Source organism: Phlebotomus papatasi, chromosome 1 (assembly GCF_024763615.1).
Source record: "Phlebotomus papatasi isolate M1 chromosome 1, Ppap_2.1, whole genome shotgun sequence".
NCBI classification, from domain to species: domain Eukaryota; kingdom Metazoa; phylum Arthropoda; class Insecta; order Diptera; family Psychodidae; genus Phlebotomus; species Phlebotomus papatasi.
Genome location: NC_077222.1, coordinates 105,466,870 through 105,484,769, shown reverse-complemented (window position 1 = coordinate 105,484,769; position 17,900 = coordinate 105,466,870). Strand labels below are relative to the sequence as shown.

Here is a 17,900-nt window from a genome sequence, read left to right as displayed (position 1 = left end):
GAAACTATCATTCAAAGACCTTTTTAGCCGTTCGATTTACTATAGACAGGATTACTCAAATACCATTCTGCTCGAGGAACCTGAGATACCAGCGGAAGTTCTTGGTAACCCTTATGGGATCCTGGTAGCCTATCAAATGTGTATCAAAAACAAACATCTTTTCCCAATGCAAAAAATAGAGTTCAAAATTTTTTCTTCAAAAAATCAATCTGCTAAAGTGCACGTGAACCCAGTTAGGCACGTGAATAAGAAGAAAAAAAAGGAGATTCTCTACTATTTTTCTGAAAATCTCATAAGGGCTAAGTAAGTGATATAACAAATGTATAAAAAAGTCCAACTCAAGATAGTTATGAAGTATAATAACATGTTCAAAAAAAAAAACTTAAAATTCTTTTTAGATTAGTTTTTATCAGCGAAGAATTATCACAATAAAATGACTCAGTGGAGTGTTTTGAATAAGAGGAGACCTTTGCAAAAGAATGACTAAACCCGTGAGAAAAAGCTTAAGGCCTATTTTGAGCTTAAGAAAAATCTAAATCACCATTAACTGTCATTAAAATGAATATCCAGACGTAAAGTAAAAGTGTGATTCACGAAAGACGTCACACACAATATCTAATGAGATTGAACTCGATTGCAATCACTTCAGTGGCTTCAAGTAAAAACTTTATTGATTTGATATCTTTGGCGCATCTTATCAAAATCAATTAGAGAGATCAAAACAAATCTGAATGTTCAACTTAAGCATCCACAGGCCCACTTAAGAAGTGAATTGGACTTTGGGGAATATAATTTGATGAATTGCTTCCCGCTTGACCAGAATTTTCCACACCAAAATTGGAATGACAACAACACCAAGTAAAAAAAAATCCACGTGAGATATGGATCCTTATGTACTTGTGTAGCTCCCAAGAGGGAAAATTCTCAAGCCATTTCATGGTATTTTCTGATAAGACGTTAATTTTATTTAATGCCATAGTAATCCTTCTAAGACGTAAGATTTTTGAAGAAAGACCAAATCACTACCCAAGCCCCGCCTTCAGTTATTTCCGAATTTTGATTTTTATGATTTCTATCTTGGAATATATAAGGTTCCTTTGCTGGAAAAATTCAGTTGATACCTTACGCCGATGTAGTGAACAACAGAGTGAAAGTGTTACCCATCTATAGTGGTGCGATAGCATTTTGAAATTTGTGTAGCTAAGGCTGGCTAATTCAAATCCGTAAGGGATACCTGTGAAATTTGTTAATGAGGTTGTGGAAGATTTCTCAAATAAGTTTTTACGAATTGAGCAATAAAATTGGGACTAGTGTTGATATTGTTGAAGATGAAGTACAAAATTTGTGGATTACTCTTGGTGCTTCTGACCTGCCTACCCCCCATTACGGCCTATCCGCCGCAACAAGGTAGTTGGCAAAGAAAACCGACTATCCGAGAACTTGGTTAAAATCCTTTTGGTACATTTCTAGTGGATATGGACGAGATATCATATGACAGAGATCTAATATCATCAGAACCACTTCTGAATGATATAAATGAGATGTATCTCAACCCTCTGGAACGTCTGCACCTGGCAGCCACAAAATACAGTTGGTACCCTTGGAATAGTGAACACTACCATTTCGCAGATAACGAAGATGATGTTCATCCACTTTGTGATAATCGCTCAGCTATTGATGATCTTCCTGATGATTTGTTTACCCGTAAGTTTCACCCCCTATATCCCTATCGCACTAAAGCTAACCTTTACCCCTGCAAATACTCCCCACAGAGGAACAACGACTTCAGGGAGCAATTATTCTGCATTTTATTGGTGCCATATATTTTTTCACAATGCTGGGAATTGTCTGCAATAACTACTTCATCCCGGCAGTTGAGTGCATCTGCGAGGATTTAAATATATCACGGGTAATGTATACAAGAATACTATAAAGCTTTTACGGAAGACCGGGCTAAATTAGTTAGAAAACGGAGTTGTAAGAAACCGTATCTTTGAAATATCAAGGGGTTATCAAACTTGGAAATACCGGATCATTTTACGGCTATAATCCATAAAATCAATGGGATAAATCGGATCAATTACAGAGTCCTTGGAATCGAAAGCGTATGACCGATCCGATAAATGGACTTATTCGAATGAATACGGCAACGTTTAAAATTCGCAAAAACCGGTCACAGAAATAAGAAGAGTCACAAATAAATATTTGGGGAAATCATAGAATATCACGTTGAATCTTTAAAAGAAACCACACATTCAGAATACTTCAGAATCGAATGGAATAACACAGTACCGGGATACGGACTTATGAGGATATAGCGGGAAACCGGAACCAGTTTGATTCCTAGACGATAATATCCATACCAATGATAGCGATAAGCACTTTCACCCATAAATATTACAACAATTCTAGGAAAAGACATTTTCATCGTGATATAACCGTAAGTGAGAATGACTTTGTCACTCTCCTGTACGTAAGCTTTTCTTTAATTCTATAATGTTTATGAACTGTTCTCACGGTTCTCACCGATCACACATGGCAGATAGGATCGGAAAAGACCATCCTTAAGTTCTAGAAGTAAAGGACAGCTTACGCACAGGAGGGTGTCAAAGTCACCCGCATTTCAGGAACGTAATAAAAATGAATCGCCTTTGCCCAAATACTCTGGGAGCATGGAAGTACCCACATTGCGGGGAAGGTGCTCCAGGAGCAGATCAGCAAATTCTTCCAATACGTGATATACGACAACATTGAATTATAACAAATCTATCGCGATACGATTAATAGTAATTGACCCAATAATACGTAAAGAATAAACATTCATGTAATCTATGAGATGTATCTTGGCAGTGGACGGAGAAGCTTATAGACCTTTATTGATTTTTTTGATGTTTCATTCTCCTACGACTCCTACGCAAAGATCTGAACTCAGGCCGCCTGGGTGAGTATCCTCACTATTAGACCAACGTTGACTAGTAGTTCGATTTCCGTTCGATAGTCGGCTTGGAGCTGTAGAAGAGTAAAACAGCAAGAATCAAGAAAGATCTAAATTTCCTATCAACTATCACTTATATCCCATCAGACCAAAGTTCCTTCAAAAACTATGAGATATAGATTGTACAACGCTATCGACCATAATCGATAAGTTATTATTCCTCTTTAATATCCAATTTATAAGCCATGACCTGTACAGAGAATACGAAAATGTTCTATATGTGGATCAATCTCATCCTGTGAGACATTTATGTGCCTCTCCCCATTCGCCAAGTCGCGTTCTGTGCTGGGAACATACGTCTAGACTGTCTATACTTTAGAGCCATTGACATGATCAAAACATCGATTAGATGTCAATATATCGCTCCGATATCAATATACCGAACGGGTCTGTCATCCAATCACCTAATGTCCAGTCAATATGAGATAGATAAGACGGCAGTAGGATTTCGGTTCGACGGAATTCAGCAGGAAATAGACGGAAACACTGAAAGGTCGAATATAGCAATGAAAATCATATACAAGTGGGAGTTGTTACACTGAACTTGGACTTGGATCACAACTTTCAGTTGTGTCAGGTGTCAGTTAGTCAACTCTTACCTGTACGTGATTTTCCCTGCTATATTCGACCTTTCACTGTTTCCGTCTTTTCCTGCTGCATTCCGTCGAACCATAATTCTAGTGCCGTCTTATATATCTCACATTGACTGAACATCAGATGTGTGGATTGGCTCTAGTGGCCTCTAAAGTCAGATAAACAGAACATTATGATAGAAATGTTGAGAAACTCGCCATATTAATACCATTTGTACGACTTATATTTTACGAAGGGACCTCTTCACCATACACACGTCCAGCTGCCGTCTTATCAGCAAATAGACGGAAACACGGAACCTTTCTTGATTTTCACAATTTTATTCTCTACTACGTTTCGAGGATGGAGGTCCTCTTCATCACGTATCGAATATAGCAGAGAAAATCACGTACTGGAGGGAGTTTTTACACTGCACTTGGACTTGGATCACAACTTGATCCGTAATGTTCATCATTCGACTGACTGACACATTCTGTGTCAGTTAGTCATTCTGTGTCATTCTGTCGGACACATTCTGTGTCAGTCAGTCGAATGGTGAATATTACGGATCAAGTTGTGATCCAAGTCCAAGTGCAGTGTAACAACTTCCACCTGTACGTGTTTTTCCCTGCTATATTCGATACGGGATGAAGAGGACATCCATCCTCGAAACGTCGTAGAGAATAAAATTGTGAAAATCAAGAAAGGTTCAGTGCTTCCATCTATTTCCTGATAAGACGGCAGCTGGACGTGTGTATGGTAAAGAGGTCCACCCTTCATAAAATATAAGTCGTTCAAATGGAATTAATATGGCTTCAGGCTTTCAGGCTTTCAGCATTTCGATCATTATGTTCTGTTTATCTGACTGACCAGAAGAGCTATGCAAGCCATTAGAGGCCAATAGAGCCAGTAGAGGCGTCGACCTCGAGGCAGACCTAGGAAAAAGTGACTGAATCAAATTTAGGATCTTGAAGCGCCTTGAGATCGAATCTGAACATCTTCATGAAATGGCGGGGGGTCATTGATCCCCCGCGTAGGCTGTTAAACTGGGTATCATAGGCCCGCGAACCCAATAGGGATAAGCAGTTAAAATGATGATGATGATCTAACTAATTTAGCTGACTTAGCTTGACGTCATTTGGCGTCACAGATTTCTATTATTATTGTATCATTCTATGAAAAATTAAAATTTGTCTTATTTATCTGGATTTGTAGTTTACTTCCGCATAGGAAGGATTGACCACACGGCGACCCCAATGATTTAGTCGACTCAAAATTTTGAATTAATTAATTAAAGTGTAATTTTTTAAGCTACTTTTGGCAAATCGAAAAAAAATGTAAACTCGTCATAAAGAAATACGTTTTTAAGAAGCAAATTAATAACTAGAGAATCATAGTGATGTGATATGATGTAAGCTTTTAATACTCTTACATAACTAGAGTCGTGCTGTAATTCTCTTATTTTGAATATCCATAGCTGTGCCAGCATAGGGTGCAATAGATTTATTTTGGACCGAATCTAATCCTGAATCAAGTATCTAAAAGCCTTGACACACTTGAGGATTAGCCGAGAGACGGATTAGCGTAATTATATTCGAAATAACGGTTAAACCACATTTCTATCATTTTGCATTAAGCCGTCTCTGGGCTTAAGTCTTAAGTGTGTCGAGGACCTAAGGGTATCGGTTACGAGTGATAGTAGAATGGACACAGAATATTAGTCGTTCGGCTAATTTATTGGTTTCCAAGCTGTGTTCATTACTACTCTCACTTGACTAAAAAAATAAGATCGCAAGTACAAGCTGCCAAGATGAGGTACCTTCAGACGATTAAGGGAATTACTCGTCGAGATCAAATGAGGAACGTATACATTCGTGAGGAGCTAAGAGTCAAGGAGTTGCTCATTGCCATTGGGGTTGAGTTACTAAAAAAAATGTAGTGATAGTGATAGATCTAATATCACTTACTTCTAGCGGCCCATAAACAGTTAACGTGTGCCGAAATCCACTTGTCGATATCTTTCTCCGTTCTTCCTCCCGAAGTGGTTATACTACGGACGAATGGGACGCCTACGTAAATCGATTTTTGGCGCATGTTATATTCGTGATCTATGAGTGTCAAATCACGTAAATCTAAAATTTAAGCCCGATCTGACGAGATAGGATTTCACCTGTGACTGTGACCACAAAAGCTGAGATTGTAAAAAATCTCAGCTAATTAATTAGGTTACGATGTAGAGTACCTTGACGCCAGTAAATAGGGTAATTTGAATCTATTAGTCTCTATTCTCGTCATTGTACTCTGACAAATACTATCATACAGTCCGGAGAGAACAGTCTATTAAAATTGACTTAAGACTTTTAAGTCTAATTTGAAAACCCGAAACTTCGCTATTTTTCCGTAATTATTTTAAATGTAAAAACTTAAGAAAAACTAAGTTAGGCCACTAGACTTGTTGCCTATATACATGATCCATGTTTATAATTGTTCTGGTTCTTATAATTTAATTAACATTTCCATGCAGGATGTCGCCGCTGCAACGTTCATGGCTGTATCCGGAACTATTCCTGAGCTCTTTACCAACTTAATCAGTACATTCATTACGGATTCACCGATGGGTCTTGGTGCTATTATTGGATCCCTTCTGTACAATACTTTGGGAGTTGCTGCTGTAGCTAGTTTAGCTACCATCAGTCCTGTACAGATCAATTGGTTTCCTCTTGGCAGAGATTGTATGATTCTGTTCATTAACTCAGCCCTACTGACTGGATTTATCTGGGATGGTCAGGTGACCTGGTATGAGGCCATGACAATGGTTATTTGTGCTGTCCTCTACTTCATAACTCTGTTCCAAAATAAGCGTATTGAGCGTCTGGTTAAGAGCGTTGTGGAGGACAAATGGAATTGCTTCACGGATCCCAAGTACAGTAAGTTCAACCTATTTCTTCAACGTTCTAAAATACTAAAGCGCTTTAAATTCCAGATTTAGATGCAGCTAAAGAGAATACCACTGTGGCTGGTGCTAGAGAAGGTCCAACACCACGGCTAAGCACAATTTCGAATAGCCCTTCTGTAGTGTCCGCTAAAGCTAAGACTCTTGAGGAACCAGAACGTGTTGTTGCACCGAAACCTGATCCACCTAGGACACCAAAGTCACTATATAAAATCCCCAATGACACCCGAATCATGCAGTTCTGGTTCTTCTACTCCTGGCCTATCCAGTTCTTCCTACGCTACTTGGTACCCAGCCCAAAATACCATCGCAGGTGGTATCCACTGACATTCATCATGTGCATAGTCTTGATTGGCGGTATCGCTTTCATGGTGTTCTGGATGATTGCCCTCATTGGTTACACCTTCTACATTCCGGAATCAGTCATGGGTTTAACTCTCCTATCTTGGGGAAGTTGCATGCCAGAAGCAGTGGCTTGTGTCTTAGTCGTTCGCAAAGGTGAGTCATTGTTTCTATCTATAAAGATCTGTGCTTCAGAACGACCTTTGACGAAGGTTCTTAGTCAAGTGCTTAACTGTGAGATCATTGAGAGTTCAAATTTTCATTTAAAAGGCAAGCAATTGATAAAATTTGATAAGCTAATGGCAAGCTCAAACTTAAGGCTTAGCTTTATTTACATCTGTTTTTTACTCAAATGAAAATACTGTGCAACAAATTTAACCTTTCTGTCAGTTGCTTTGTTATGAGTGATTAAAGTTGGTAAAGCGTCCTTAAGTTTTCAAATTTCGATTAAGTCTAAAATACAAGATCGGTATAAATGAATCTGAACACATAAGTTGAATATTGGAAATAAGGTAAAAACCTTAATTAGCAGAGACACACACCATAAATCCATAAAAAAAATTTCCAACGCTCTTGCAAAAGATTCAATTTTAAAGCCTGATAATCTATTGAATTAAAATACAAGAAAAACATTAAGTAAAACATGTTACATGTTACGTCAAATTTTGAAAAACTAATAAAATTGGTTGCTATTTTGAATTTCGAGGCCTTTGGAATCTAGGTTAAACCTGTAGTCTAAAGACGGTCTAAGAGTGGAATAAGAAGCGGTGTGAATTTTAAATACATGCACTGTCACTGATCAAAAAGATATGCCAGAACCCTTTTTATCAAATTAAACTTTTTAAAAACCGTAAAAACCGCGTTTCATTTTTTCGTATTGCGTATCCTTAAGTCAGCTTTAAAATTTTCGAACCTAAAAATGGAATTTTCGTTAAAACTACACAGAAAAAATATTTTGTAAAATTGTTCGCAAATGTTTGTGAATTCCTATTGAGAACTTAAGAATATGAAATACTGGTAAATTGTATAAACAACAAACAAGTTCGAAAAAGTTTGTACTTTGTTCACAAATATTGTTCGTAACATGATCACTTGACGAGCATTATTTATTTCTTTACAAAAATTTGTTCGTAAATGTACGTAAACACAAAAAAAATGTTCGTAAAGTTTTGTCATTTGTTCGTATTTCTTTGTTGCCAGACAAAACTTTACCAACAAATGATAAAATCTCACGAATGTTTTTCTCTGTGTTTACTAACAGTTACGAACAAATGTTTGTAAGAGAACAAAAAATTCTCGTTAAGTTATCATGTTACGAACAATATTTGTAGAAAACGTACAAATTTTTACGAAGTTGTTTGTGGGTTATACGATTTACGAGCATTTCGTTAGTCCCCAGTAGGAACTTACAAGCATTTACGAAGATTTTACGAAATATATTTTTCGGTTTAGGACAAGTATACGGCAATCTGGTGCAAATGTTTTCTAGATTCCATTTCTCCAGTAAAATAGGGAAATTCTTTAATTCATAAACTTGCAAATATGACATTACTACAATTTCAGAAGTTGGATTTGAACATTGTCAGTAATAAACTTTCGAAGAGACAAAGTCCTCTCGTTCAGTAATAACCTTCCCGATTTGGGAACTCTCTCCGGTTGAGGTTTCTCCTTTACCGATTCGAAGGTATATCAGAGAAAACCTACCTAAACACCCGTTGGAAGTTCGAACTTTTGAACCGATCAGTTACACAAAAGTGAGCAAGATCATGAAATTGACATTTATCTTAATAAAATTCAAACGTTCTGCCTTCCTGATATTCCCCAAAAATTACACAAAAATTCACTTTTTGCAGCAAAATGTTTGCACACTGTTGTTGACATTGTTGACGATTGAAGTGTCAAGAATATCGAAATTCGAAATGGCAGAAAAATCAGCGCTAAAGAGGTGGGTATATCAACTTGTACTTTAGGTTTCCGGTAGATTTTCGAATAGGTTTGGCTTGGCTTTGTCTTTTCGAAAGGTTATTACTGAACGGAGCCAATCACTCCAAAGCCAAGCCAAACCTATTCGAAAATATACCGGAAGCCTAAAGTACAAGTTCACGTACTCGCCGCTTTAGCGCTGATTGTTCTGCCATTTCGAATTTCGGTATTCTTGATCCTTCAATCGTAAACAATATTGCGTAGGTTTCTGCAATATTAGGATGACAAATGTTCGAATTGCCATTTCATTGAAAATGTCCTTTTGATGAACATGCTCAGTTTTGTGTAGTGGCATTTACATACTAGAAATAGTTATGTCCATATTCAAGCAAATTCCTCACGCTTGTGTAGTAGGGAAAACTCTTCAATATGGACATAGATTTCTCTAGTGTGTAGAGGTCGCAACTCGTCAGATTAAAAGCTCGAACTTCTAACGTGTTTTAGGTAAGTTCTTTTTGATAAACCTTCGAATCGGTACAGAAAAACCTCAGTCGGAGAGAGCTCTCAAATCGGAAAGGTTATTACTGAGCGAGAGGATTCTTACCATTCACAATTAGAGTTCGGAAAGTTCGAAAATCTATTTGAAGAGCCAAAAATGAGATATTTTTACTTCCTGATAATTCCGCAAGGTGGCTTTAGTACATCTTGCTTGAATTTCGAAAAACCCAAGTGTGAATATGTTTAAATATTCAAAACAAAAAACAACGACGTTTACTGCTTCTGTCGTTTTAGTTAATCACTCCATAATCACTTCGTAAGTCTTTTGCGAGTGTGATGATTCATAAATTTTCCTCACCATGTGCGAAAATTTAGTATGAAAATTCGAAAATGAATTCAAATTCTTCGAACATCAACGAGTTTTTGTGCAAATAGAGTTCAGGGGGGAAGTGGGTCACTTTTGAATCTGGGGAAGCTTTGAAATCGGAACTGAGCTATATTATAATGTAATTTAGCTTCTCAATCTGTTTGTGCAGCTAAATTATATTATGGTAAAGCTCAATTTTATTCAAAAACAGAGTTGAAGTTACACCTCTTTGGGAGGGAACCGCTATTGATACTTTTGTCAAAATGTTAAAATTTATTTAACGCATCCAATAAAATCTATTTAAGGTAAAGTACCCTCGAGTCGGCCAGTTGAATTATCTAACCAATTTTTAACGTTTCATAGTCAATTTCTATGAAATTTTCACTGATTTACGTTATATATAATATAATAGACCTTATAATGTTAAATCCGTAAGACCATATTATAACAAATCTAAGTAAATTAAATAAATAGTCCCACTGGCCGAGTTGAGAAACCGGCCGACTACAGGGTACTTTATCTTAATATGTTTTTTTTATTAATCTGGGTTTTTCGATATGGATAAGTGTTCGAATTTCGAATTCAAAATGGTACAGAGTCTTTCCGTACAGAAGTAGATCCAAAAAAGAGACTTTCTTACTTTTTGATAATTCCGCAAGGTGGCTGAGATACATCCTGTTCGAATTTCGAAGTGCTCAAGTGTCAAAATGTGACGGTCTTCACATTGTTGTGAGTAAAAAAACAGAACAACGACGTTTACTGTTCTTGTCCTATTATTTAATCACTCCATAATCACTGAGTAACTCTTTTGCGAGATTTTTAGTATGATATTTAATAAATTTTCCCCACCTTGTTCGAAAATTTAGTATGAAAATTCGAAATTGAATTTGAATTCTTCGAACATCAACGACTTTTTGTTCAAATAGAGTTCCATTTACCTTTCATCCAAGACACTATTGGACAATCAAAATCTACTTGTGATCGGGCTCAGTGTGTCAATAAGCCATGACACGAGTTCTTAAAGTGTCAATAGGGGTTCCTTTCATCATAGTTGAAAAATCCCAATTCCAAAGCTGCCCCACATTTACAGTTGCCCCGCTTCCCCTATTTACTTTTTATCCAAGACACTTTTGGAGAATTAAACTCTCCTTGTGAATGCACCTATTATAAGTTGGGAACATCCATTCTTAATCTTTAATTATTTTAAAGGGCACCGTGGATATATTGCCCTGAATCAGTCAGGAAATCTTGTTTCCCACAAATTACAACCAAAATGAAAAGTTTATGGAGAATTACAATTGTGTAGCTTCTCATACCATCCAATTCTTTCTTTTTAAAAGCTAACGATGGTGCAAATTTTATGTCCGCAATTTCCGCAAATGTTAATGTTGGACTAACCAATGTTTGTCATCAACTAGAGTGACATTTTATGTGTTTTGTTGCAGGAATTGGAGGAATGGGTGTGTCGAATGCACTGGGATCAACATCCCTGGCCATTCTCATCTCCCTGGGATTCCCGTGGTTTGTGCGAACACTGGTGGATGGGAAACCCTTCAATGTGGTGTCCTATGGTGTGGAATTTACAACAATGACTATGCTACTAGCAACAACATTTCTCTTCACAATCCTTGCACTATTCCGGTTTCGCTTGAGAAAAACATCCGGAATCATCTTGGTGTGTGTTTATGCTGTTTTCGTCACATTTGCCATCCTCAATGAGATCGATATTTTCTTTGCATCTGGAGTGATTTGCGACTAAATCGGAGGCTTTTTATTGGTCAATGGCAATGACTCATGCGGAGATTTAGCCTAAAAGCTAGAGGCAGTAATTGGCCGAAGGAGAACCTATATAATCCCCTAGCGTAGTAAATCACAGTAGTGACGATAGTGATAGGCGTAGATTTCATCAAAGCAAAACAATAAAGTTTAGAAATGGCAGCAAAAAAAAAGAGATTGACTAAAATCTGTGATGCTATCGTGATGTATAGAATATGTGATAAGGATGTTAAGATAGCTTAAGCACTGCAAAGTTTTCCTTTTTTTTCCAAAAAAGAAAAAATGATCTTCAACATTATCGGGAATGAAAACAAAAATTTTGTGGTTTATTTCACTGTGTGCATGTTACCTTATGTACCTTCTATGTTTAGATAAAGAGAATGAAGACACAAATCCAAAATCGTGATTTGAGTATTTCTGATAAGAGCAATCGTCTCGCATGACTTAGGTAGGTAATACATCAGCGGGGTTGTGGAATCTTTAACAGGTGGGATTGACCAAGATTCATAGGGTATTTGCACTTAAGATGGAAATTAAGGAAATAACTCGCACATGTTCCCCATGCACCTATTTACTTCATTATCAGATATACCACACGTTTTGATCACGATGGCGGCTAACGGTCACATTCAAGAAGACATCTAAGGCAGACACAACGTAGTATAGGCTTCTAGAAATACACTGTAATCCCTTAAATTTATTTTGGCAATAAAATCATCTGGTAACCAATTGAACTATGAGCGTTTTCAATGATCGGTTGCTGGCACAAACTCAAAACAAAAAGTGCGTTTCTCCTGTGAAAAACATCAATTATGGATTTTCCTTAAAACCCTGATACTAACACCGCTAAAGATCCCTCAGTTGGTGCCAAAGTATAAATCACGGGTGTGATAAGACAACTTTCAAAGGTGATTTCACTTTTTTTCCAACTTCGATAACTGATTATGATAAATAGAATTGGAAACTCAGCTCAAAATCCCATATCTGTCCAAGGAATTGCAGAATTAAAGTCAGTTGACAGTGATTTCTCAACGAAGACGGTTCAAGTAGAAACCCAAGTGTTGACCCAAGTGAAGTTCATCAAGAAAATGTTAAAGTGTTTTGAAGTTAAATAATTTAAATTTTTTTTTGGGAATAAAATCTAACAATCACTGTGATTCCTTGTCCAAGATACCACTAAACCAGATCCTACGATCAATTGCTCAGGAGCCTCAAGGACCTTAAGGATCCCAAAATGAGCAAAATACTTACATATTCCTGCTTAAGCATAATTCTACTAGGATTCTTGCTCTGTGTTAATGGATATATTGTGCACACAGGTGAGGAAATAGTTTCGTTTTAGTGATCTTTTTGGTGTACTACTTGTCGTTAGTAGCGTCCTTAAAACGAAGAACAAAAAGACCTACAGAGGAAAAATGTGTCCTACAATATCAGAAGTGGGATTCACCCAATGCAACTTAGTCATACATTCTTAGTACGCTGTACGAGATTACTGTCTGGTTAGTGGGGTTGAAGAAGCACCTATTGATACTTTAAAAACTCGTGACATGACCCTTCTGAACTGTACCATTTAATAATAATAATAATAATAATGCTGGCACAATATTCGATGAAGGAACTAGGCCTTCCCGCAAGGGGATTTCTAGACATCCATTATTATTTTTTCTTGTACGAGATGAAATTTTCAGTCCCATGCCCGTGGAATCAAGTGCAGTGAAGCTCACTGGATACAATCCGAACACCTCTAACGCCAGAAAAATTCCTGGTGACCTAAAGGGGATTGGAACCCGGGACACTTGCATCGTAAAACGAGTACTCTACCACATGACCCATTGAGTGCCCACTGTACCATTTAGGATACGAAATTTAATCAAGTGTTCCCCGCCAAAGAGGTGTTCTTTCGATCCTATATCCCTTATTAATATTTTCAAACTGGGGAAGGATATGGGAAAGTACGCTACATTCTAGCTCAGCTAGTACAATGCTTCAAATTTCCAGAAAAGAACCATAGGTCAAATCCATTAAGAATGTAGATATAAGTGAATTGTCCGAAGGTAGTGCGCTTTCCCCTAATTGTAACCCTGTCTGTTGTCCTCTCTAATGCCTAGCTGATCTAAAGAAGATCCAACCCAGGATCAAAACGTTGACTAATCAAGGATAACTGAAGGATAAAAACCAGACATAAATTCCGTATTTAACTTCTATTATCCTCCAAACGGTTACGGTAAAATCCCGAAAGCCAAATTCCCGAATGGGACGAAATTCCGAAAACAAAAATCCTGATTGATCGAAATCCTGATGAGAACGAAATTACACGGAAGAAAATGTGCAGATGTGATTATAAAGAGTAGTCACGACGGACCCTTGTTCTTCTATAGTGTGAACCCGTTCTTGTTAAATCATTCCCATCCGACGAGCACCGGATTATTATTTTCAATAACCACGCTCACTTTTTAAGGAAATTCTGTTCATTAATCCATTTTTGAACCGATTTTGATGATTTTGACAGATTTGGACAATTATGCAAAGACGTTCTTATTGACTCCGGCACACCTTGTAGATTAAGAAAATTCCACAGAGGCAAAATTAATTTCTCTTTCTATTTCAAAAGATTTGCATAAATCTCTAATACCCTTTCGGTCTCGAAATTGGACTGAACAAAATTTAATTTCGTTTGATGCTCAAAAGAAGAAGAAGAAGAGTGCGAAAGAGTAGGATAGGCATATGCAAAACTTTTAAGAAAGAAAGGGATGTGAACTTTGGCTTTATGAAATTTTCCTGATCTAAAATGTGTACCGAAGGAATATGGATCTGAATAGCATTTCTCCGAAAAAAATCTGTTTTTCTTGAGAATAATTATTCTAAAGAAATGTTCTTAGACTAAAAAGAGTCTTGTTCCTAATTGAATGACTTTGGGCTTTTTGGAAAGTTCATAAGATTCAACAAAAGACGTTTTGAAATGCAATAGAAGTGCTTTCGCTTTGTAAAAAATGCCCTGGTAAGCCTCTATCTTCAATTGTGCATTTTTATTAAAATTTATTTGTTTGAATATCATGTAGGAAGGGGCAACTAAGTTGATTATTGCATGATTAAAAATCGGAAATGGTTAGTAGCTTACTAATTAGGACAGGACTTCGGTTATTAAGTAAGTGTCTGGCTTATTTACTGAGGAAATTTCATAAAAAAAGTAGTACTCTCGACAGTAGGGCTTGTACTTCTTTGTGATTCTCATTTCCTCTCTCAAACAGGAAGGAAATCTCAAAATTCCAAATTACCGCATTCTATCCTATTATTTTTTAAATTTCTCAATTTTTATTAGAGTTTCACAATATTTAAAAGCAAAAGAACACCCAACAATTAACCCTCGCATGACGTCTTTCCCTAATTAGATCAGTCTGCAATGGATTTCTACACTGCCTAAGTCGAGAATGGATTAAAATACGAGTTGATAAAGAATTTTGTGCGATATGAATTTAATTAAAGTCTGTGTGTTGTGATTATTACTAGATGGAACTTGTCTATTTTCTTCCCTGATTGTTTTTAGCTCTGACGTCATAATTGCGTTTTATTTGCACAGGGGGATTCCCAAACCCACTCATCTTACCCCAGTTATTCCCATTTAGAAGAATAATAACAAGGATTATTAAATATATATATTTTTTTATATGACTATCGCTTCAGAATTGGAGTCTGGTAATGGTGAAATGCCAATACAAGATGCTCGGCACGAAGTTCATATCAACAAGACAAAGAGACAATATTGGTTTCCATTCAATGATCCTGGAGATGATTCTGAATGCCCAAAGAATGGTGGATCATCAATTGAGGATTTCCCAGATGATCTCTTTACACAAGAGCAGAGACGACAGGGCGCTATTATTCTCCACATAATCTGTACTATTTACTTCTTCACCATCACTGCCATGGTAATAAATGGATATTATATTCCATGCATCGAGTGTATTTGTGAGGATTTGAAAATATCACCGGTACGATTATTGACCAATCCTAGACCTTAAGTTCAACGGTTTCAGTTGGGACTTTATCTCTCATGAACTTTGTAGGATGTCGCTGCCGCTACGTTTATGGCAACAGCCACAGCAATGCCTGAATTCTTCACAAACACCATATCCATCTTTCTCACGGACTCAGATATGGGCATTGGCACAGTTATTGGATCTATGATGTTCAACATCCTTGGTGTCAGTTCTATTGTGTGCTTTTTCTCAAGAGAACCCTACCTCATTGACTGGTTCCCCATTTCGCGGGACTCTTTTCTCTATCTCGTCCATGCGGCCTGCCTTACGGCCTTTGCCTGGGACAACAAGATCATGTGGTGGGGTACCGTGGTCATGTGCATCCTAGTCATCAACTATTACATCGTCATGATACTCAATAGTAGAATCCAGAATTTTGTGGTCTCCTTCGTGGAGAAAAGATGTACCTGCTGTACCATTAAGAGGCCGGGTAATGTTAAGGAAATAGTGTTGCCAGATTCAAAATCATAGAACTAATGAAAATATCTTTTGCAGAATTTGAAGAACAAGATGAAGCGTCAGAGATTGAAACGAAACCACGAAAATCGGAAAAGGTTGTTCACATCTCTACAATATCAACAGTTTTCGATCCACCAACAAAACCGACATCGGAACCCCCAACTGAACCTGCAACGCCAGTGCCACCTCGAACCCGAGCTTCCGTCACGTCCAACCCGAATCCCAATCCCAGAACCTCAATCCTGTCGAATATCATACGACGACCTTCGGTTTCCCCATCTGCAGATTCCCAAATCTCAGATGAATTCCCACCCCGCCAGGTGGATCCCAGACGACCATCAATTGCTGTACTCAAACCACCAATTACGAAACCCTTCGTACTGTGGAACATGCCAAAGTCATCGGTTGGACGTCGGATCTGGTGGCTCTACACCTGGCCAATCCGATTCGTCCTTACCTTTACCGTTCCTTCGCCCAAGCGCATGAGACGCTTCTATCCCTTGACATTCATCATGTGCATCGTCTGGATAGCAATCAACTCCTACATGATCTTCTGGATGCTGACAGTTATCGGCTATACCTTCTACATCCCTGAATCCATCATGGGAATGACCTTCCTGTCCTTCGGTGGATGCACCCCAGAAGCCATCACTGGCTTCATTCTAACCCGCAAAGGTGATTAACCTTGACATTTCGTAGATAGTGGACGGAAAAATAGACCTCTCTTCATTTTTACTCTTTAATTCTTCACGACGTTTCGACAGGTCTATTTTTCCGTCCACTATCTAATACATCTCATCAGACCGAAAATTCATTCTTGACATTTCGACTTCGGTTCAAGCCCTTCGACTTTCAAAAAGTCGACAGGCAAATGAACCCGTATCGAAGTTTCCACATCACAATCAAGATATTTCCAATAACCCTCACTCTATCTTTTCTTTTTGCCCTTCGACTGTTGCTATAGGAATGGGAGGAATGTCAATAGCCAATGCCATTGGATCAAGTTCAGTAGCTATGCTGTTATCACTGGGATTACCCTGGTTTATACGAACAATGGTGGACGGAGCTGCATACAGTGGTGCCTATATAGCACTCAAATCTAGCGGAATTCAGTACATTATAGCAACCCTACTCCTCGTCATCACAATTGCATACACCATCATTGCAATTGGGAAATTCAGAATAAGAAAACTCCTAGGACCGTTCCTAATCTTTTTCTACGTTTTCTTCATAACAATGGCCATCCTGGTAGAAATGGATGTATTTATTGGTGGTATTCAGTGTTAAGGAGAAGAAACCTATACCAAAATTGGAAAAAGTTAGTACCTTAATGCCGGCTTCAGACTGGAGGCTTAACCCAGTTCCCGAAGGTCTCAAAAATCTGAATAACAAGTTTTTCAAGAATTATTGATTTTTCAAAATCTATTGGATCATTTGCCCTTATTATCCAATTCTAAGCAACAATTTCCTAAAAAAAATCGTGCCTGATGAGGAATTAGAGGAGTTAAGCCAGATGGCTAAGCCTTAGGTCTGAAGCCCATATAACTTGATACCATGAGCACCGCAGACACAAGTGAATTTCTCTATCATTTATTCATATTCATCCAAATGAGACAAGAAAAATAAGTGAAGAAAACATAATAAAGTTAAATACTCATACATTTTCGCCAACAATGAATAGACATTACTTTTAGCATATAATGTTGAAGTAACAAAACGGAAAATAAAATCCAATTCAAAAGAAGGTGTATAGAGATTATTTTGGAATGGGTCTTTCCACATCTACGCACTTCCTTCCCTCGGTTGGGTCTATCGAAATTCCTCTGTCATTGATTAATATTAATTGTTGAACTACAGGTAGTCAAACAAGGGGACACTCATTGTGAGTATTGACGCACTGTTCTCATATGACACATCTTCATTTGAAATTAACTTCCAATATATGTCAAGAAAAGGACGGAAATATGTTACTCATGT

General features: G+C 37.5%; 1 protein-coding gene across 1 annotated transcript; it reads left to right on the top strand.

The window, feature by feature from the left end:
* The first annotated feature begins 1,808 nt into the window (after window positions 1-1,808).
* LOC129799054 (sodium/potassium/calcium exchanger 4-like) lies at window positions 1,809-17,664 on the top strand. Its single transcript, XM_055842657.1, has 7 exons — window positions 1,809-1,909; window positions 6,093-6,495; window positions 6,552-7,019; window positions 15,109-15,416; window positions 15,492-15,894; window positions 15,960-16,598; window positions 16,888-17,664. The coding sequence occupies exons 1-7, from the start codon at window positions 1,835-1,837 to the stop codon at window positions 17,208-17,210; spliced, it is 2,619 nt and encodes an 872-aa protein (XP_055698632.1). The 5' UTR covers window positions 1,809-1,834; the 3' UTR covers window positions 17,211-17,664.
* The last annotated feature ends 236 nt before the right edge of the window (window positions 17,665-17,900 follow it).

Bases quoted from the DNA above. Each gene is read 5' to 3' on its own strand.
- LOC129799054 (XM_055842657.1), top strand. From the start codon at position 1,835: ATGCTGGGAATTGTCTGCAATAACTACTTCATCCCGGCAGTTGAGTGC. The intron at 6,496-6,551 runs GTAAGTTCAACC...TTTAAATTCCAG, and splicing joins CTTCACGGATCCCAAGTACA to ATTTAGATGCAGCTAAAGAG. The intron at 15,417-15,491 runs GTACGATTATTG...TGAACTTTGTAG, and splicing joins AGGATTTGAAAATATCACCG to GATGTCGCTGCCGCTACGTT.